General features: G+C 43.3%; 1 protein-coding gene across 10 annotated transcripts in view; it reads left to right on the plus strand.

Annotated features, from left to right (window-relative positions):
- Positions 1–22,808, plus strand: part of RAP1GAP2 (RAP1 GTPase activating protein 2) — a 252,831-nt gene that overhangs the window by 152,783 nt on the left and 77,240 nt on the right. For 9 of the 10 annotated variants that reach the window (XM_074974531.1, XM_074974533.1, XM_074974535.1 and 6 more), the window contains one exon: positions 3,761–3,845. The exons of the other annotated variant lie outside the window; for it this stretch is intronic. In XM_074974531.1, coding sequence (XP_074830632.1) covers positions 3,761–3,845 — 85 coding nt within the window. The remainder of the gene's footprint in view (positions 1–3,760; positions 3,846–22,808) is intronic. 10 annotated transcript variants of the gene reach the window in all.

A 22,808-nucleotide genomic window follows, 5' to 3' on the forward strand; every position in this document is an offset into this window, starting at 1 on the left:
CCACTGGACCATCCTTCCTTTCGACGGCTGATGGTATGACATTTCCATGTAGCTGAAGGTCAGAGCTGTGCTAGTACAGTGGAGGATAAAGACTAGCAAACGTTACTTCAAATAAAACCCACAAGTTTGTTTTGAGAGTGGTTATTATTAAGTATTTTTATTACAGTAACTCCCAGAGGCTCCAGCCTCTACTGGAGCCCCATTGTGTCAGATGCTGTACAAACACAGAGAGAGACAATTCTTCTCCCTAAAAGCTGGCAGTTTAAATAGGCAAGATAGACCCAAGTTCAAGGGGGGAGAGGAAAGAAGTGCTATTGTGCCCATTCTATAGAATGGAAAACTGAGCTGCACTGAGATTAAGTGATTTCTCAAGGTTGCCTGGGCAGTCTGTGGCAAAGCTGAGAACTGAACTCAGATCTGTGTCCCAGCCCCTGTGTCTTAATTACAAAACTATTCTGTAAGAATAGTTTTCCTTTCAGTATTCACGAGCCCTTTTATTTGCTCTCTGAAAATATAAGTACAAGGGAATTTTAATCTGAAACAGTTCTTCCAGGGTGGAGTCCTGCTTTGTGGTAATAAGTGGGTCTTGAGTGAGGCATAGGCCAGGGCAGGTTCTTTGCACAATGGTGAATTTAACCCACAGGAGAGACTTGCGAGCAAGTGTTTTCACATGACTTTTCGCACTGTAAGTGTTTCCCTGGCCAACTTTCTGTTGATTTTGGAGTGTTCAGTTAGGCACCAAACCAGACTCATGTGACAACGCTGCAGTCGGAGGGGTGACTGCAACAGGTGTAGAGATATGCGAGCTATCTTTGATCTAGCTAGCTCCAATAACAACAGACACGAAAGAGGCTAGTTGCTGGAGTGCCTGCCCAGGGTCCCAGGCCAGCTTGTACAGTCCATACTGGCTTCACTGCTATTGTTGTTCACACTAGCTGCGTTAAAGATCAGGTATATCTCTGATTTCGGTGTAGACACTTAGGCTACCAATAACACAATACAAACTGCAAATACCTGAAACAGTGATTGCAGTGAATAATCCGTGAGAACCACCCACAGGCTGAAATATGTTTCCATAAAACCTTTCTATCGAAGTACTTCTATGCCCCCTTCCTTCTCACCGGCAAATGTTCATAAGTACATTCTCTCAACCTCCCTGTGAGTTAGAGAAGAATTATCCCCATTTACAGTTCATAGAATATCAGGGTTGGAAGGGACCTCAGGAGGTCATCTAGTCCAACCCCCTGCTCAGAGCAGGACCAATCCCCAATTTTTGCCCCAGATACCTAAATGGCCCCCTCAAGGGTTTAGCAGGCTAATCCTCAAACCACTGAGCTATCGCTCCCCCATCAAGGCCTGGACTAGATGCCCCACATAATATAGAATATTTGTGGCAGAGCCAGGAATTGAACCCAGGTGTCCTGGATCCTTGAGTTTTAGTCACAGGATCACCCTTCCTGTCTTACCCCTTTGCCTGATAACTCTGAATGATGAGGATGTTGATAAAAAATAAAAAGCTACTTGTGGATAACTGGTGGGGGAAAAAAAGGTGGGGATCTGAATTAGTTGTATAGATTCTGTTCCCTGAGAACAGCAAAGGTTAGAGCTGGATGAAAATGGAATTTCTGTCCTGTGGGAAATTCCAGGTTTTCTAAATATTGTTTCATTCTATTTTGGAACGAAACATCAAACTTTGGAATTTTCCATGAAAGGGAATATTCTGATTTGGAAACATCAAAATCACTCCTCCAATCATTGGGGAATCTGTCAGTCAAATATTTCATTGAAATGGGCACATGCCTGCTACGCATTTCAATTCCAAGGAAACAGTGTATTTCCACAGAAAACTGTTCCATTGAAAATTTTTCAACCAGCGTTAGTAGAGATGCAGGAGTGGGTTAAAGGCTCTGAAAAGACTTCCCTTACAGAATTGTGCCATTGTAATTTCTCTTCTTGATGAATTGGCAGATGCAATTTCTCTCTCTTCTCAAGGTGGTGGTTGTTGCTATCCCTCCATGTAACTTGCAAACTCTATTCCAGGGATAGTCAATTATTTTTTGTCAAGGTACAATGTCTTGGTCAAGGTATAGTCAAGGTCCAGCCTGCAGAGAAAAATTTTTCACACCACAATAACAATGATGATGATAAAAAGATTTGGGGGTCCGTTCAAAAGCATCTGCTGGTCCGTATTTGGCCCATGGTCTGCCTGTTGACTACCTCTGCTCTGGTCCATTAACTGCCCTTGAGCTAATTTATTTAGCGTGCTCTTTCACAAGCATTTCATTTAGTATTCATTGCCATAGCACTGGTCATGATGAATTCATTCAAGACTGCGTGGGCAAAAATACTAGAACTTGGCCAAGAAGGTGCTGGGCTTAGTTCTCTGCTGTCTTACACAATTGAAGGGAATCACACTGGTGCCAAACTAGAGAAGGGGGTGGAAAATCAGGCCTGCAGTACAGATCTGGATCCATGTTAGGCTGAAGACTATGGGAGAGAATTTCAAAGGCAGAAATGGCAGGTACGTTTCTATTGATCATCAGTGGGCATTAGGTGCCTACCTGGTGTTTGTGCCTTAGAAAATCTCCCCTTGTGCTAAAATAATCAAACTTGGGTCCCTAAAGCTAGATGTCTAAACAAAAATGGTTTGATTGTCCATTCCCATTAATGTACTGTGGCTAACCCACATTGTGTGTGCTCAGCACCTTTAAAATCACTCCTCTTTTATTTAGGTGAATAGATATGGATTTAGGTACTCCCATTTGAAAATAGCAACCCAGATCCATTGCATATGGGAGTTTCCAGTGGAAAAATCTGAAACTGAGGGAGTGAAAAAGACACATCCAGGTGCCCGCAGACCTGGTCTTCAGTTGCAGGTACAGATCGCTACGTGCCTTATTTAAAGCAGAATAGGCACTGTCTGCACCAAGGAGCCTCAATGGAGAGCTTGCGCCAGGTGCTACCCCCAAGGAAAAAAGACACATTGCAACTCAAGTTATTCACTGACCACACCCCGCTCCATGCAGGCTACCTACAGTGATCAACAATGTGTTACTACATCCTGCACTGCAGTTATTTCCATTTCCACTGTGGATAAATGTTGACTTTTTAATACATAGCATTTCTCTGAATGTGGCTTTCTTTCTATACTAAACACTCCGGATCACACTGATACATGACATTGATATGTGCTAAAAGTATTTGGTGGAGTTACTCCGGATTTACTCCAGTGCGACTAAAATCGAAATCTGTTCCACTGTGCATAATGTTCATGTTGTCGAGAGAGAGGGAGATGAACAAACACTGCTCAGTCAATAGATAACGCCAGATGGAGAAGATGGAGAAAAAAAATTGTCGCAATGGTGTTGTCATAGAAACATAAGTCTGTTTATCTAACTCTTGGTCATCCCAGCAGCGTAAATCACCTGAAATGAAATTTACCTGCGGCACACACAGTAGTTACGGGCTCTATTTTGGCAACCTTCAGTTGGATTCCCAAAGAAGGAGCAGCCCACTTTATGGTCCAGTGAGGCATTTATAATTTAGGTCAGAATCTTTCCAAGCTACAATTTTTTTTTATTTTATAAAATGTTGTCGTCACAGGTTAGATATTTATATTTAAAAACAAACCTTGACTTAAAAGTTTACAGGGTTGAAAAAAATCAGAGGGGCCTAATTTTCTCCTCTCTGGACTGTGCTTCTTTCTTCCAAAGGCTGGGTAATTAGGAAAAGTTTTGAGATGGATCCTCTTCTTTTACAGGAAACAGGAGCTGTTAAACAACACAGATGTGACCATTCCAGACCGGCCTTTATCCCCTCCACTCACTGCCCCAGCAACCATGAAGGTAGGTTACATACATAATACGCTACGGATTGCGTTCTTTACGTTTTATTCCTGTTCTGCTTTGCAAAGTGCGTGCTGCGTCCCGTAATGTGGGTGCAATATCTCGTGGAGGTCTGGTGGAAGGAATCGTACGGTACATACACAGCCCAGCTTACGGTGATTGCTTTGAAACCGAAGCTAGTTAATACCAGTGTTTAAAAGTAGCAGCTGTGTTGTCTCAGGCTTTCCTGGGCGGATTCTGGAATTGAGCCAGAAGATTGTCCTGCTGCCATCAGGTAGAGTGTGGCTGCAAAAGGCTATGGGCTATGTTGCCCTGTGCCTCAGGCAGTCATTGACAGCAGCGCAAGGCAGTTGTCAAACGATACTAAATCAGAAGGGTGATAGCACTCGGGGCCCACTCTGCATGAGTGACTGCACACGCTGCCAGGTAAAGAAGCATCTGACCCCTTTGTCTGTCTTAAAAATTGTTCCAGTATTGTTATAACCTGGGGGTTTGCTGCCAAAGCGGTGATCTTTATTTATGATTTGTGTGCCCGGTGCTGTACATAGAAGATGCAGCCCATGCCCTAAGGAGCTTATTTTCTAAGGGCTAGATTTTAGACCACGAAAGGAGCAAGGGCAGAAATAGACTCTACCCCATTCTCCTTTATAGCAGCTGGGGAATGCAGGCCCGGCTCCTTCTTATAACCTCTGTGGACGTTGCCCAAAAAGGAATGGGGAGGGGTGGAAAGAGAGTGAGTGCTTGTCCGGACACCCTCCAACCACCACCATCCAGCACCAGTTAATGAAGCTGGAAAGATGTTGCACCTCTGTGCATGAGTAGGGGGCACTGTCATGCCACTGTGCCCAGCCTGGGATCCCCTTGGAGGAATTCTTGCCAAGTCAGCTCCAGCTGCATTCAAGGCTTGGCGGAGTTGCCCTTGAAAGGCTTTGCCGCAGAGGAGGGATTTGAATGCAGAGCAAGCGGTTGCGTCTGCAGCAAGGAGACAGAATGTCATGCAACATCCTATGGGGAGGGCTTGGTTGCCTTTTTGCTTAAATGTGGCATCGTTCCTCCCAGCCTGAGTTATGCACAGTATGCAAGAGTTCGTTATGCTCTGTGATGCATTATTGCCTTGTATCACCCGGAATGAAATTCAGCCAGAACACTTAGTCCAAACCATCCTACATTATCCTTTCTCTACTCAGTCTTTCTGACTCCTTCGCAAACTCTTGGATGGCATTCCAGCTCAGCGCTGAGCCAGAGTGTGTTAGTAAGGGAGCAGTGAGCCCTGCAGCTCAGCAGAATTCTCTAGGGGGGTGATGCAGAAGGTACCAGAAGTGGAGGCTGGAGGAAGGAGCTAGCTGAGGGGAGTTACCAGCTTTCATGCATTGGAGAGGCCAGGATCATGGAGATTTGGTAATTGGTGGAGGTGGGAGGAGAAAGCACTGCTCATCACAGGGCATCCCGACAACGTATTGAGAATGTGTTTAATTGTAGAAGACATGGAGGAAACAAGGGGAGAAATGAAGGAATGGGAATGGAGGGAAGTGATTTCTGGGGGATTTGATGAGAGATAGAGAGTGGGGAGATGTATGGGGTGGGGGGGGGAAGGGGAGGCGAAAAGGAAATTGTGAGAGATGGGTGGCAAGGGACAATTAGGAAATCTCCTGCTATTGTCTTTTTCCTACTTTTGGGGGAGGGAGGGTACATTTCAGTAGGGGCCTTCCCTAGACACCCACCAAAATCCTCACTCATTAAACCTCAAACATCCATCAGGAGGAACGCTCAACGTTGCAGGATTACAGAGGCCTAACCCAAGGCCCATTGAATTCAATCAGCAACATGTACGTATATTTGCACACGCACACATCCCTAGCTCACAAAGATGTCCCAAGGAATAATTTGCTAATGCTTTGAAAGGGTCAAGCTCTATGTAAGAGCTAAGCATTATTATTTTATGAAATGCAAAACCCTTGAAAATGGAGGCTTATGCACTTTGGTTTTAAGTTGTCAAAATGGTCCAGTTCTGTGTTTAAAAACCCTCCAATGCTATTGCATTTTGAAGTTTCTCTCTCTCTAAAAAAGGGATTTCCTTTTGTGCCAAAAAAAAAAAAAAAAGAAAAAAAGATGATGACAATGGGCCAAATCTCTGTTGTTTGTAAGTGGGTGATAATTTACCCATGTCAGTGGAGCAGTATCTGTTAGCAGCAGCTGATAATTTGACTGTAGGCTTTTGAGATTTTGCATTGAGCTTTCTTATGAAAATCAAAGTGCATCCCCAAATTCCAAAGTTTTGCATGATTTTTTTTTAATGTGAAAAGGGCCATTTCCTGGAAATGTTAGGTTGTAAGATGACCTGAAATGAAAGGATGATAATATTTGACAATTTCCCCCTCCCCACAACCCCTCAAACAAACAAACAAAATATTCATTGCTTTTGCTTAGCACAGCTGGGTTCAGCTTGAATTTGCCTCTCTCCTGCTTTGTTTTGATATATTCATAACAGGAATGAGCCCTGATATATAAATAAAGAGAAGACCTGCCTTCCCATAGGAGCCCATTTGTCCCAGAAGGATCTGTGGAGTAACTCTCAGCCCTTGCAGGCTAATCCTCATGAGAGGGTTTAACACGATTTTCAATGAGAACTCCTGGCAGGCAAGCTTTAAATGGTGTTTTCTTTACCTTGCAATGATCAATGTAATATTTTCAGGGCCATGCACAGTTCTGTATTAGCTGTTTTGCAGTGTTTCAAGAACAATGTGTTCGGGTTTTGTTTTTTTTTGGTAACGCGGTGTTCATTAAGGTTCACACAATACCACTTATAGCCTGAGTCTGGCAGAAGAAAGAGACACAGATGGCCAGATACCCATCTCACTGCTGCTTTACAGCAGTGTCATTCCATTGGATCTGGCTCATTTAGTATATTCTTCTCAATCACACTGCTTCTTCAGACCCAATTTGCCTGCCCATAAGAAAACATTTTGTGTATCCATATTATTTAGATGTATGCATCTACATATCGCTGCAACTCTCTCTATTTCGAGGATGCTGTGCTGTGCATTTGAGCAGGATCCTATACCTCTGCAGGGAACTTTGACATTGATTTCAATAGGAGTAAAATAATAATCAGACCTAGCTCTTATATAGCACTTTTCATCCATAGGTGTCAAAGCGCTCTAGAAAGGATGGAGGCGTTCCCCATTTTACAGATTGGGAAACTGAGGTGAAGTGACTTGCCCAAGGTAACCCAGCAGGATAGTGGCAGAGTCAGGAATTGAACCCAGGTCTCCTGAGTAGCAGTCTAGTGTTCGGTCCACTAGGCAACACTGCCTCCTGTGACTTAGGTGTGTGCTGTTACTGTGTATTGATGTTATCTCCCCCCCATCCTCCTCCGACTTTCCCACCTCTACTTATTTTATTGTCCCTTTGTTGCATCTTGTCTCAGACTAGATTGCAAGCAGGGGCCCAGTTGGGTGCTGTAAAATAATAACTAATTGTCAATGAGGAGAGGATTGAGAGTCTCAATAACCGTAGGGAAATGACTCCTGGAGGTGTTGGCACATTTTGCCATGCAATTTCCCCCTTTCCCCCTGCAATTTCTCCCTGCTCTCATCACATTAAGACAGGGATCATGTGATCTACTTGAGATCGTTTTAAGGCAAGCTTGCTATGTCTGTCATCAGGGCAGAGAGGTGGTAACTAGGTCAGCTGCACGTAGCTCAAGGGAACAGCTGTTCGTGGGTGTCTTTTTCCCCATTGCCAGGCTTTCTTGCCTGTAGAATCGGCACTTCCGTTGAAGTTAAGCCATACTGCTTGCCTGGAAGACATTAACAAGAAGAAAACTAATTACACAACCTGTTCAGAGTGCTGAATGCAAGATGAATGCATTTGAATGTACTAAGGAGGGGTTGCTTGCCAGCTGTCCTCAATGCTGAGTGTTGGTAAGGTGCGTCCGTTGATTCTTTTGAGTTGGTTTTAGAAAGTGAGTGTCTGTCACTCGTTCACTGGTGTTGCCAAGTGGTTAGGGCAGAGGATTGGGTGTCAGGCTTTCTGGTGGGTGTTTCTCACTCTGCCAGTGACTTATCATTTGACCTTGAGCAAATGACAGGCTAGAAAGTGGCATTTATGGCACATCCCTGAGCCAAGGGCAGTGCAGAGCTGCCCTAAACCAGGAGGGGCACTCGGAAAATTATCCTTCAGGCCCGAGGCAGGAGATGCATCTTGCAAGTTCTTCTGATCTCCTACCATCTGAACTCCACAAGTGCCATATCTGTGTAACTCCACTGCAGTCAATGAAGCAATTATCTTCAGGTGAGAAGGGTGCCTCCATTTACTTGACTGTGAAATGGGTGTAAAAGCATCTCCCCAGAGTGTTGAGAATGAATCGATAGAAAAGTGGTGAGAGATCATAAGATGAGAAGAAAGATGTTCCAGTGGTTAGGGCACTAAGCTAGGGCTCGGGAGACCTGAATTCAAGTCCCTGCTCTGTCACAGACCGCCTGTGCAACCTTTGGCAAGTCACTTAAACTCTGTCTCTCAGTTCCTGCACTGCCCTGCCTTGTGGGGGTGTTACAAGGATTACTACATTAAAGATTGTGGTGTGCTCGGATACTATGTAATAGGCGCCATATAAGTACATCGATAGTATGTACATAGAAAGTACCAGTAACATTCTCTGTGGAAGATTGTCGTAGCAGGCACATAGGAATTACCATATTGGATGATTAAGTATGTATTTATTTACTAATTGTACTGCATTAGTGCTTAGGCGCTCCAGTCATGGACCAGGATCACAATTTGTGCTAGGTGCAGTACAAACACAGAACAAAAAATGATCCTTGCCCCAAAGATCTTGCAATCTAAAGATCAGACTCAGGGCCCATTTAGCCCAATATCCTGCCACAGGCAGTGACCATCACCAGATACTTTAGAGGAAGGTGTAAGAACCCCACAGTAGATAGATGTGGGATAATCTGGCTTCTCTGTAGTTTTTCCATAGGCCACTGCGTTAAGAGACAGAACCATTCTTGTTTAGTCACCTTTGGCGGGCCAGCTCATTACGATGATGTTCACATCCATAGCATCCCTAGTGCCAGGCTGCATTGTAAACATGCCATTTAAAAAAAAATCAGTTGATATATATTTTTATAAAACTGAGGAAGCGGATGGAAGCCATTCATCAATAATTATGACCTGGATGTGTCATCGAGCTGTTAATGAGTAACCAGAATTTAGCCTGGGAGAACGGAGTGTTTGCACAGGTTCCCAGGCTCCAGCTGGCCAACGAAGGTTGAACAAAATGGCAGAGAGGCTCTTTTGTTCCTTTTGAGTGAGAGCAGGGCAGGGGAGGGGAAGAGGTGTCCTGGGGTTCCAAACAAAACTAGCTTGGTGGAACGACGGGAAAGAGGATTAGGCGCGTGGGAGGAGTTCACTGGTGCAGATGCAGTTCTTTTCACACCCAGGCACAAAGGTTTCTTAAGTTGCAAGCGCTGACCCCTACCAGTCGCTTTAACACAGGATGGTTGGGGCCTGATCTAAAGTGTCACATGGAGATGGCCGTGCAAGAGGGGAGGAAGGAGCCGTGCAGGAAACTTTATCCTGACCATGCAAGGCCCAATAGCGGTCCCTTTCATTTGGGAGCACTAGGAAGCTAATAACACCACCAAAATGCTCCATTCGTTATGGATGGCGCAGCACGTCCTTGTACGTGTACAGTGGTGGGCACTGAAGAGTCTGGGGGAGTTTATGCCTGCCCAAGGCTTAACCTCCTTGGAGCTCTTCCTGGGGGCAGGGTGGCTCTGCATTCACCCCTGTGCAGGGCTGTAGCATAAATACTACAGTCTAGCCCCCAATTTCCATTCGTTGAAACAATAAGTGTAGCTACAAATGCTGTTGAATGGGGCCCTGTATGGCTGGGGCTGGCTTAGCACCTGCAACCAGAGCCAGAGGTTTTAAAAAGTTTGGTTCCCATTCAGGCACCTAAATAAGTGGCCAGATTTTCAATCAAGTAGTGTCCTCTGAGTGCTGAAAATCTGTCCCTTATTCAGATGTCTATACGGGAGCTGAGCTCTTTAGAAATCCATCCCCAATTTTGGGTGCTGAGCCCTTTTGAGAATCTGGCACACATCCAGGAGAAGACAGCATGGTCTAGTGGTCTGAATATACGGAAAACTTGGCACCCCCCTGAGATTTAAAGTTGGCTCTGATACGGACTCCTTCTGTAGCTGTGGACAAGTCAATTCACTCTTTTGCTTCCCTGTCTAAAAATGGGGATGATGGTAACACTGACCTAATGTGAGCATGTTGTGGAAATTACTTAATGCTACGATAGTCTGGAGATGAAATATACTATAAAAAAGCAATGCTCTGTATAGGATAGCTACAGCATGGAAAACACAATCGTGTGACCCATCCCTCCTGTTGCGATGGTAACTTGTCCTCATCCAGATCAGATACATGGAGTGAAATTCACCCCTGAGCAGAAAGCTAGAATCTTGCACCAGCAAGTCCTACTTTAGCCTCATTTTAAGGACTTGGGGGGTGTCTAAACTTTGTATTTCTTCCTCTGTCGAGGGGCAGACTTCACCCTTTGAAAATAAAAAAAGGCCATTTAAAAACCTCTCCTGGGATATTTATTTTTTTTGTGGCAGAATAACATATTCACATGCCAGTTTGCCAAACTGTTGTTTAACTAAAGTGATTCAGCTGAAAGAGGTCAACCACGCATGAAGATCAAAACAACATGCTGAGCTGCTACCAGGACAATGAAGATATCTGGTTTCTTTGCTCTGCAGAGAGCCAAGCGAACTTCTGGAGAGTGACCTCTGTTGGTTAAATTTATAACCAATTGTAAACAAAGCTATTTGTTTATGTTCCCTGAGCATGAAGCAAAGTAAGTATTTTTTTATATTGACACCCAGCACTTTGAAAAATGCAGAGGAGGGCTAAGAATTAAAGCAGCTGAAGGAGAAAGTGAAGGCTGGTAGTTAAAGGAGAGAGAGAATTCAGTCTTGCTCCTGTTTGGCTTCATGCTACTCCTGATCAGAGAGTGTTTAACACAGTGGTTCTCAACCTTTCCAGACTACTGTACCCCTTTCAGGTGTCTGATTTGACTTGCATAGCCCCAAGTTTCACCTCACTTAAAAACGACTTGCTTACAAAATCAGACCTAGAAATACAAAAGTGTCACAGCACACTCTTACTAAAAAATTGCTGACTTTCTCATTTTAACCATATAATTATAGAATAAATTGATTGGAATATAAATATGGTATTTACATTTCAGTGTATAGCATATAAAAGAGTATAAACATGTCATTGTATGAAATTTTAGTTTGTACTGACTTTTCTAGTGCTTTTTATGTAGCCTGTTGTAAAACTAGGCAAATATCTAGATGTGTTGATGTACCCCCAGGGGAACGTGTACTCCTGGTTGAGAACCAGTGGTTTTACATGTCAGATTATGGGGGCGGGGGTTAGCATCATTTCCCCCCCCCCCAACTGTTCTTCAAAGCAAAGTGCAGATGGCACCAAACACTCTTCAGAACACAGTTTCTCGTAAAACCATGGTCCTAGAGAAGTTTTTAGATGGCATGTGGCTTGAGTAATTGACAAGAGTGACCATCTGCTGGCTGCTCAGAGGTCTGTCAGCTTGTGGCCTCAGTCTAGGTCCCAGCAGACAAGTGTGTATATCCCCGAAAGCACCATCACTGGGGACATATACACTGCAGAACGCCCCCTTCCCCTGGCAGCAAGTCTCAGCGCCTGGGACACTGATTCAGGCTCTGCTACGAAGCTAAAAATAGCAGTATAGAGTTCCTGCTTAGGCTGGAGTGCAGGCTCTGAAACCCAGCAAGGGGGAGGGGTCTCAAAGACCAGGCTCCAGGCCCAGCAGGAACATCTACACTGCTATTTTTAGCTCCATAGCACAAGTGCTGCAAGCCCGAGTCAGTTGGCCTGGGCTCTGAGACTTGCTGTGCGTTGTGGATTTGCAGTGTAGATGTACCCAAAGTCACCCTTTCTTTCACAAGCTCAGTATAACCCACTGTGAGTGAGTGGCACAGGTCCTTTTCTGTGCCCGATCCCCAGAGGTTATATAGCTCCAGTGACAGAACCTTGGTACTTAAGTTGACACTGTAGCAGCTTGAGCTTTTACTCTGGAGGTCTCTGGTTCAATCCCTGGTGCGTTATCTATGATAGCATCAGCCGAGAGGGCAAGCTGTAACTGAGCAATGAGACTACCGGCACCCCTCCCTGCTGGAGGTAGTTGCCCCCTGAACAGGGGACAGGCAATTTGCTGGAGTGACATGGGGGAAGTTCCTGAGGGGGGCTCTGCCCACTCCCTGTTCTGCAGGGGAAGAGAAGCCTTCCGTCTCCAGGCACCATCTTTCACAAGCACGACAGTTCATTTGGACGGGAGTAAATATATCTGCAGAATTGTCATGTGGCCACCTATCTGGCTGCTCAATGGGTGACTGATTCAAGAGCAAAAACACAATCAAGTAGCTGAAGACAAGAAGAACATACACAAAAGAATCTTGATGGGTACTCGAGGTTTCTGGAAGCTGTCGTTAGTTCTCCTTTCCCATCAATGTTTCCTTTACAAGGGGCTGGGAACTAAATTCTTGCTGTTTGCGGGCAATAATCTAATTTTCCAGAAGTTTTGCTGAAAAAGGACTAAAATCATTTGTCATTGGTAAAGTTCCATTGGAAGGTCTGAGTTAAAACCAAGCAAAATATGGCAACGCTAATAGGTTGTTATTTAGTAGGTATATTGTGATAGTGCCTGGATGGGATCAGGCCCACATTGTTCCAGAACTGTACAAATAAAGGCTCCAGCCCTGCAATGAGCTTTCTAGAGACACAGCGTTCTGCCAGAGTGGACCTAACTGCGGGTTCAAGGTATAGGCACTGAGCCAGAATTAACTGTGAAATGTTACAACAGCTGGTGGGCAGAAAAGTATCCACATTCCCCCGCCCCCCAAAATAGTCACTTCTTGATGTAATAAATTTTCAGTGGGAAATCCCGACTTTTGATCAATATTTTCAGGTTTTTGTCAACAAAACAAAACAAACATTTTCTTTGGCTTTCAACAACCAAACAACAAGCAAATTTTAAATTGTCAAAAACAGTTTTAAAAAGCGTTGAAAACTCAAAAACTTCAGTAAAGATTTTCATTGAAAATGTAATTTTCTTCTAAAATATTCCCAGAAAATGAAATAATATGTCTGACCAGCTCTAGCACTGAATCTAGTTATTCAGAGTTTTGCATAAGGATGGTCTGCTTTTCTGAGTCTGCAGCTATTTCAGTTCTACCCTATGCTTTATGGTACTAAAATTGACCGTGTATGGCCCAATTCAACTGCCAGGGCAGTCAGTGGAAAGAGCCCATTGACTTCAGTGAGAGTTGAACTGGGCCCTTAATAATATATGGCATAGTAAAATGGATGCTTTACCTTCAATCCAAAATTACTGGTCATTAAAGAAGGGAATAATCTACAGCATATAAGTATGTTTAATTTGGCCTTTTTTCTTGCTTGACACACATCCTGAAACAGATCGTGATTTTGTTACGTTTATTTGTGGGTCAATCTCATTTGATTAACATCTCTTAGAATGTTTTTACTCTCTGGCTTCATAGCATATGTTTGAAATTTGCGAAGTGTTGCTTCCCTGTGATTGATTAGATAAATCAAGTGGTATTTTGCCCCTGTTCCCTAAATGGCTAAGCTTGCAAAGTGCTTCCAGTGTGAATTTTGACGTTAGTTTATTGTGAATGTTTATGCCGGTAAAATAATAGCTGAGATCTTTGCAGAGAGGGAAGATAAAAGGGGCAACAAGTGTAGCAGAAGGAAATGAATGAAAAAATTCCATTGAATATTCATAGGCTGTTGTTGCAACGTTCATCAAGATCTGCTATTCAATCAGAATGTCAAGGACTAGTGTGGAACTCAGCTGAACTGGTGGGATTTCTTCCCTATTTCCCCTCTCATATCTGCTCATCAATATACTTGGTTACCATCTGCATTACAGTTACAATGCTTTTGTGTTAGGCCCTGTTTTACCATGGTTTAGTAAACGGTTCATGACACTCTCACTCAATGCAGCTATGACTAGAGGTGGCTGGAAAACAGATTTTCCAACCTGTGGAAAATTTATAATTTTTTTCGTCTCAAATTGGGAAACAAAGCCAAAATTCCATTTTCCCCCCACGATATAGAATTTTTTTTAAAAAATTCGTTTTGCGTCAGTTGAAACATTTTGTTTAGGTTTTGACCATTTATAAATGTCTTAATATAAAATTTTTGAAATGAAAAGTTTTTAAAATAAAAAAAAATTAAAATTTTTGTTCATTTTTTTTTTTAAAACAAAATTTTGTCAAAATCGATATGGTTTAAAGAAAAATGTTGGTTTTGTTGAAACATCATTTTTCCACATAAAAATTTCCTGACCAGCTCTGGTTGCAGCAAACACATTGAGTTGTTTTCGTACAGCAGCTTTTTCAACAACACAGCCATGAGTCAACTGTGCTTGTGACTACACGGACCATTCTGTCTAACTGTATGTAGCGGTGCATTCTGGGAAATTCCAGACAGCAATCCCGTAGAACCACACGGAGAATGGAGTGGCCAGAGAATCTGCATGGAGAGTTTGGCAATACATTCTGGTGCCCTAATGGAAAGAGAGCCTGGAGGAACGGAGACTGGCCTAACCAGTTACGCAGGCATGAGTACCCTTGATGTTGCCAAAGAGCAGGGTGCTGAACCAGTTGCAGGAAGACAAGTATGCGCCAGTGGCAGATTTTTTTTCCCCCTCTCTTGTCTTGCTGCCAGAGACACAGAGGAACATCAAGCAGATTTCCTGGCTGAACTCACACTGTCACCCAAGGAAGTGAAGCGTAAGCCACCCCCGCTTTGTTTACCTTATTCATAGGACAGGAAGTTTCAGTTGATTGCACTGATGATGAGCAAACCTCTAAAGGTCTGGAGCTTGGGTTCCCCCTGGATGATGATGCTGATTATAATAATAACAGTGCTTTGCAGAACTATGCCGCTGTCTGCCTGTGGCAGCTGAGGACCACAGGATTAAGGGCCATATTTTTAAAGCTATTTAGGTGCCTAACTCCCGCTGAAATCAATGGGAGTTAGGAGCCGAAGTACCTTTCCATCTCTGTCCATATGTGACTTGCCCGAGCTGAGAGTGGAACCCAGATCCCTTGACTCCCAATCCCAAACTCTATCCTAGACCGTGCTTCCTCTCCAGTTATGGGAGTTTGTGTGAATCTTAATTCTCCAGCATCTGCAAACATTGGGCCAGACAAAACACAATCACTAGCTTTCATGCACTTCCACCACTGGTCTAAGGTGGACTTCTTATAAGAATAGCCAAGTTTTTCACAATTTGTTACAGTCCTAGCTGGAAACTGGAAATGAGGGCTAAACAATGTATCCAAGCGGTTCAGTTTGCCTTTGGTTCAAAAAACGGGTGAGGCTCAAGAAAGAGCTGATATTATTTGAACTAATTCACTCTGTCTACTGCCACTAAGATCTTATGTATATATTTTTAGATAGCGTTTTTCAAGTATAGATTTCAAAGTGCTTTACAAAGGAAGGGGATATTATCCCACAGAGAGAAACTAAGACACAGAGAAGTGATGTGAGCCAGAAACAAACAAAAATCAGTGGCAGAGCTGGGAGGATAACTCATGTCTCCTGTCTCCCAATCTGGTGACCACATGGCTTCCCCCAACTTAGTTTGTTAATTAGAGATGGGAATGAGTTGCAAAATTTAGATCCAGATTCTGATCTCACCAACCACATAGTGATAGAACAACAATACCACCTAGCTTTTGTGTAGTGCTTTTCATCAGTAGTTCTCAACATGCTTTACAAAGGAAGTAAGCATTATTATTCCCATTTTACTGACAGAAAAACTGAGGCACCACCCAGCAGGCCAGTAGCAGAGATGGGAATGCAACCAAGTCTCCCGAGTCCCAGTCCAGTGCTCTACCCATTACACTAAAGTTTCTGGTTCTGAGGATGTGGCTTGCACCCATCTCTAGCTCTTGCCATATAACTCCAAAATCATGACAGCAAAGTGCTTAATTTTACAGTAGTGATCAGTTTTGGCATACGGATACTTAATTTTATTGTTGAGTATCAATCATCAGGAATTATTAGGTGAGAAGACAAATATACGTGTTACAAAATGCTTACAGTTTATCCAAGTGTCAAATCTGCCCTATTTTAGGGCAGTCATCAAGCAATGCAATGAACACTTCTTTTTTTCAGAATCCTTTTTTTTCCCTTTCTTTCTTGGAAGGAGAAGAAGAAACACTCTTTACTTCGCTACCCAAGATACTGTAGTTTGCCAAGGGGATTCTCAGTTTCTTGATGCAGTGAACTAAATGTGTTAGGCTGATTTAGATTCTGGGTCACTGTTTCTCCTCTTTCCCTGCAATCCACTGTTCAGCTGTATACGCAGTCGTCACCCAGCAGGTAAAATTTTAGAGGCTACATCCAGAGCTGGTATAGATTGGAGTAGCTCCATTGACTTCAGAAAAGCTCTCTTGATTTACAGCAGCTCAGGGGGCTAATCTTTGCAGGACAGCACCCTGTATATATTAGGCTGACCTGCAGAGAATCCATGATAACATCAGCTTTTTGTGTCACTTGCACCTTTTGCCTTCCCAGAGCTGCCTCTAAAAGCAAGAGTAAATAAAACAATGAAAAATAACAGTGTGAATGACCTCTTCAGAGGCTCCTCATTTCTGATGGCTGCTGCTGTTTGTAATATATTCACACATACCACGTTATCTGTCTAGTCATCCAGGGACCCTCGAGCGGATTTTCCTTCCTGTAAAGGAGATATATTTTTGGTTAGAAATAGGTTCAAAACGTGACTTCTGTTGCTCTTGAAGCTTCACCCATCATAGCTTAGCGACCTTTCTCAGTGGACAGATAGAGTGGAGTTGGGACCAATCCTGCTCACGTAGCAGTCAAGGGAAAAACTCCCATTGATTTCAGTGGCAGTGGGTCCTGTAGAAGACAAGTCACCCGATGAAGTGAGCTGTAGCTCACGAAAGCTTATGCTCAAATAAATTGGTTAGTCTCTAAGGTGACACAAGTCCTCCTCTTCTTTTTGCGGATACAGACTAACACGGCTGCTTCTCTGAAACTAGCTTTTTAATGTAGATCGTGAGATGCCAGCAAGTGAAATGTCAGGCGTTAATAAGAAAAAGTGCTAGTTTTGTTGCAATGGGGGAAAAACTCAGGTTTGTGAGGAGGAAAGACCTTTTCTTTCTGGCTTTGTGATGATTTCTGCAGAAGGACTAGAGAGACTGATTATTTTTCCAAATGATCTCTGAAAATAGAGTCAGCGCTAGTATTTGCACATTGAAATTACAAACAATTTGCAGAGGTTTGGCTAATCTTTCTGGAATTAAAGCTCTTCCTTAAAGGCTCTGTTTATTTTGTCTGATCTGGTAGTCACTAGATCCAGGGAATTTTCTCTCCCCTCTTTCCCAGAAGGTGACTGGGAACCGGAAATACTCTATAGTTCTACTGGTCACAGCATTCACTTGCAAGTTTACTGATTGCTTTGAGATAGCAAAATCCTATCCATGAGCTAAACTTCCCAGTAGCTTAAACTGAGCGTACGGTCATGGTCCCATTTTGAGGCGGGCCCAGGGGATTCACCACTGGAAATGTGGATGAATCTGTCTTAGATGGTAAGGGACATAGAGTGGGGAGAGACAGGGAGGGTCACGGCCCAGTGACTAGTAGATGTGGCCACTTTGCCGACATACCGTGGCACAATTCTGCATGATGGCAGGTGACTCTGTTCGTGAGAGGCCCTGGCCTGCAGAATCAATGTAGTATGGTACCAGTTGGGAACCAGACTAAGAAGTGCATTGGAAGAGCTGTGGGCCTGGCTTGAGGATGTGGTAAGATAAGCTGAGGGCTAAACCAGCCCCTTTGCCCCCCAGCCCCTCAAAACGCAACACTAGTGCACCTAAGGATTGAGCCACTGATTTCATTGAACCGGTCCTCCTCTTATTGATGTTAAAGACAGAGCTCTCCTTGATTTCTGTGGGAGCTGGATCATGTCCAATGGGAAGGGAGGGCGCTCAAGCCCACATTCATCCCTGCACTGATGCAGGAGTGACTGAAGGGAGGTGGCTTGTGTTTCCCCTATTCTAAGTTGCCGTTCCCACTGCCACAGCCCCAGTGTGATAACCACAGTGGGGAATGGGTGCAGTACAGGATCACTTTAGCCACACCACCTCCTGCACTCGATCCCTGCCCGACTCACTTGGCCTGCCCCCAACATACTCCCGATTCACCCCTCACGGTGGTGGTGGAGCAGAGCTGGCATAGCTCCCTATGCCAGAAGGAATTCACCAGGGGGGCACGTGGCTGCCTTGAGGTTACTTGACACTGGCGGCAGGGTGAGCCGAAAGCCTTATATATCCTCTCATAACTGCAACGTTTTCATGTGCAGTAAGGCCTCTTGGCATCTCAAACCTTATCTTTGAGTCCAAACCATTGCAAAACCAACAACCCATAACACAGCCCTTTCTACATCCTTAATAGCTCCTTTCTCCCACCTGAAGAACAGAATGTTTGTTTTTCTCACATGGGCTGAAATTGACAAGCTTTGTTACTGTAATGGTTTCTATCAGGTGGCTCTGCCTCCATTAGAAGAAACATATTGTTGGAGTAATTTCTTTTATGTTGCAGAAAGGTATTAAATTGTTTGGTAACACTTGGCCTAAATTCAGTTTTTTCTGCGTGTGTCTCTATGTTCCGAACCCCACAGTCTCATAAGAGTTTGTTCTGCCTGCAATTAAATTACCTTCTTCTTGAGAATCTCCCTGATGAGTTCTCAACTGGGCTTGGTGGGTTGTGAATGTCTGTGCATTTTATTATATGGCCTGTGTTCTAAAAATGATTGGCTGCTGTTGGTTTTGTTTTAATGATGTTTGTGATAGAAATTTTGTCTTCAATGAATTTGCCAGGAGGGAATTCTGAGCCCCGGTACATCTGAGCTACTCTGCATTTACCATTCCTACTAAATAAAAAGGCAATAACATATGCACAGGGCATCTGACTGCCCATCTCAGAATGAGACAAGTGTTGCAATGGGAGCAGTGCTTGTGAAAATATATCTAATAACAGTGCCTCCTGATTACCCAGGGTGAGAGAAAAGTTCAAGTCTTTTCTACGTTGTTCTATGATCTCTGATTAATAGGTGAGAGAATCATCTCAAACTTTGGACAGATGAAGCATGATGTGCATGGTAAAGTGGCCACAGTTTGTGCATATGATCAATGAACTGCAAGGAAAAACTGTACCCCTCTTCAATGATTGTAGTTTTGGCTGGAATGAACAACTGGGTGGGCACAAGGAAGTAATAGCACAGAAATAATAAGCCTGGTTAAATTCTTTGCCTTCTTTGCTCTGGTGAGCAGCCTTCCCTAATTTTGTCTCCATCCGGTCTTGCTCCCTATGCTGTTGCCTTATTTCTCCATTTCTCTCCTTCTTTCACTCTTGGCTGTGTGCTTCTAGGTGGCCAGACACTATGGTGATGAGGGCCATGCAAGTGCCTAAGTAGATAACAAGTTAGGTAGATAGATATCCTGCTTCTTCAACTGGAACATGCACCTTAATCCATCAGATTATCGCTCATTCTCCTCCAAGTCCACCTCTTCAATCTCTCCTCTGTTCTTCTCAATAAACTACTCCCCCCTTTCTCTCTTTCTTCTCTCTTTCTGTCCTAACTGAACTTTGAGCAGATTCTGTATTTATTTTATTTATTTATTTATTTAAATCGTGGCTTATTTAGATTTTAAGATGCCTAGGGTAGAGAGCTATTTGTGCAAAGGGTGCCATGTAATTTTATGGCAATATATAAATATTTTATTATAATGGTCAATTTCTGACTTGTATGCCTTTGGAGTTTCTCTCTGCCACATTCCCTTGCATCATCATCTTCTCATGTCCGTCCCCAATTACAGTATTGTCTGGCTTCATCTGAGTTTTGGGAAAAGTCTGTGTGATCATTGTCTGTGCTCAGATAGGCTTTTCATAACTAAATCCAAGGCTCCTAAAGTTCTGGATGTGGCTATGGGGACTCAGTGGCTCTAATCATTTTAATTTCATGCCACCTGAGAAAGGCATCCAGGTAATCACTTTTGAAGCTTATGGATCAGGATTTACCTAATTCCTAATTTAGTCAGTGGAACTCCAGTGGGGTTTGGACAGGGTTCTTAGGAAGCATGTCTGAGCGCATGCAAAATGGGCATTTGCAGTAGGTATTGGTTAATTAGTATTTTTTTCAGAGAAAGAACGTTGCTTCATGGATACCTCTGGAGATAGATACACATAGTGTGCATGCCTCTGTGTCTGACAAACCTGATGGGTTCTTCAGTGTAAAATCTTGACAATCCTGTTACAATGCCACATATTTAAAGTGACAATTCCTTTATTTTTTTTCTCTGCCCCAAATTAAAATTCATCCTGCAAAGCCAATAAGTTTCAACCTGGTATTGGAAAACCATAAATTTTGCATTTATATCAGACCAGGCTTTTCTGGAAATGGAGCTCATGCTTACTCAAAGACATGTTAGACAAACCAAGGCTGTTTTCAGTTTGCAATGAAGCCTGAAAGCAAGAGAGTTTAGCATAATTTTGGGTCTCAGTGTGAATGGTCTGTGAAGGTCTAATGATAATCTCCTGATCTTCCCGGATTAAAAAAAAAAGACAGAAATTATCCTCCCAAATAATGAGAGCTTGTGTCAATACAGTGCGTGTAAGGACTTTCAGTCCAATAGGGTTTGCACTACCGTATGCCACTTCATCTGGTTAGCCTTCTCTAAAGCTGCAGTGTCTCACTGCAGGTTACTGTCTGTGTTCTAGAACTCCTCACTCTGGAACCTGTGTCCAGAAGTTCCAGACTGCATCCTCCTGAGTTAGCTTAGCCACCCCAGAATGGCTTAAAGATTGCTGCAACTCCTCATTCAGAAACAGTAAAAAAATGAGGGCTGAAGTTGTTGCAGTAGAGCAGACGCTGTCTTTGGTTCAGTTTGCTGATGTTGTTTTTCAGATTCTCACTGGAAGAAAGAAATCTGCTCATGGCTAGTCAAGTAAACGTCATAAGAACATAAGAATGGCCATACTGGGGTCTGTCTAGCCCAGTATCCGGCCTTCTGTCAGGGACTGGTGCCAGATGCTTCAGAGGGAATGAACAGAACAGGGCAATTTATCGAGTGATCCATCCCCGGTCATCCAGTCCTAGCTTTTGGCAGTCAGAGGTTTAGGGACCATAGAGCATGAGGTTGCCTCCTTGACCGTTTTGGCTAATAGTCATTGACAGACCCATCCTTCATGAACTGATCTAATTCTTTTTTTGAACCCTGTTATACTTTTGGCCTTCACAACATCCTCTGGCAACGAGTCTCACAGGGTGACTGTGCATTGTGTAAAGAAGCACTTGCTTTTGTTTGTTTTAAACCTGCTGCCTATTAATGTCATCAGGTGAGCCCTGGTTCTTGTGTCATGTGAAAGGGTAAATAACACTTCCCTATTCACTGTCTCCACACCATTCATGACTTTATAGACCGCTATCATATCCCCCCTTAGTCGTCTCTTTTCTAAGACAAACAGTCCCAGTCTTTTTAATCTCTGCTCGTCTGGAAGCTGTTCTATACCATTAATAATTTTCGTTGCCCTTCTGTGTGTAGCTTTTCTAATTCTAATGTATCTTTTTTGAGATGGGGAGACCAAAACTGCATGCATTATTCAAGATGTGGGCAGACCAGGATTTATACAGGGGCATTATGATATTTTCTGTCCTATTATCTATTCCTTTTCTAATGGTTCCTAGCATTCTGTTAGTTTTTTTTTCACTGCTGCTGCACATAGAGCAGGTGTGGAGAGTTCTCTGAATACAGTGACTCTAAGATCTCTTTCTTCAGTGGGAATAGCTAATTTAGACTCCATCATTTTGTACGGGATTACGTTCTCCCAACGTTCATTGCTTTGCATTTATCCACATTCAGTTTCATCTGTCATTTTGTTGCCTAGTCATCCGGTTTTATGAGCTCCCTTTTCATCTCTTTGGACTTAACTATCTTGAGTGATTGTGTACCATCTGCACACCTTGCCACCTCACGATTTACCTCTTTCCCCTCTGATGATTTCTGAATATGTTGAAGAGCACTGTTCCCAGTACAGATCTTCGCGGGATCTTGCTGTTTACAAAACCCAAATTGACTCTTCCCCAACATATTATATTCATCTATGTGTCTGATAATTCTGTTCTTTGCTATAGTTTCAACCAGTTTGCCTGGTACAGAAGTTAGGCTTACTGGCCTGTAATTGCCAAGATGGCCTCAGGAACTTTTTTCAGAAATTGGCTATCTGCTAGTCATCTGGTAGAGAGGCTGATTTAAGCGATAGGTTACATACCATAGTTAATAGTTCTGCAGTTTCATATCTGAGTTCCTTCAGAACTCTTGGGTGAATACCAGCTGGTCCTGGTAACTTATTACTGTTTAATTTATCAATTTGTCCAAAACCTTCTTTATTGACATCTCAATCTGGGACAGTTCCTTAGATTTATCACCTGCAAAGAATGGCTCAGGCGTGGGAATCTCCTTCACATCCTCTTCAGTGAAGACTTATGTAAAGAATTAATTTATCTTCTCTGCAATGGCCTGGTCTTCCTTGAGTGCTCCTTTAGCACCTCGATTGTCCAGTGGCCCCACTGATTGTTTGGCAGGCTGCCTGCTCCCGATGTACTATACAAAAAATTGCTGTTAGGTTTTGTGTCTTTTGCTAGTTGCTCTTCAAATTCTTTTTTGACCTGCCCAATTATACTTTTACACTCGACTTGTTGACGTTTGTGCGCCTTTCTATTTTCCTCAGTAGGATTTAACTTCCAATTTTTTAAAACATATCTTTTTTTTCTCTAACCAG

The sequence above is a fragment of the Natator depressus genome, chromosome 17 (assembly GCF_965152275.1).
Source record: "Natator depressus isolate rNatDep1 chromosome 17, rNatDep2.hap1, whole genome shotgun sequence".
NCBI classification, from domain to species: Eukaryota; Metazoa; Chordata; order Testudines; family Cheloniidae; genus Natator; species Natator depressus.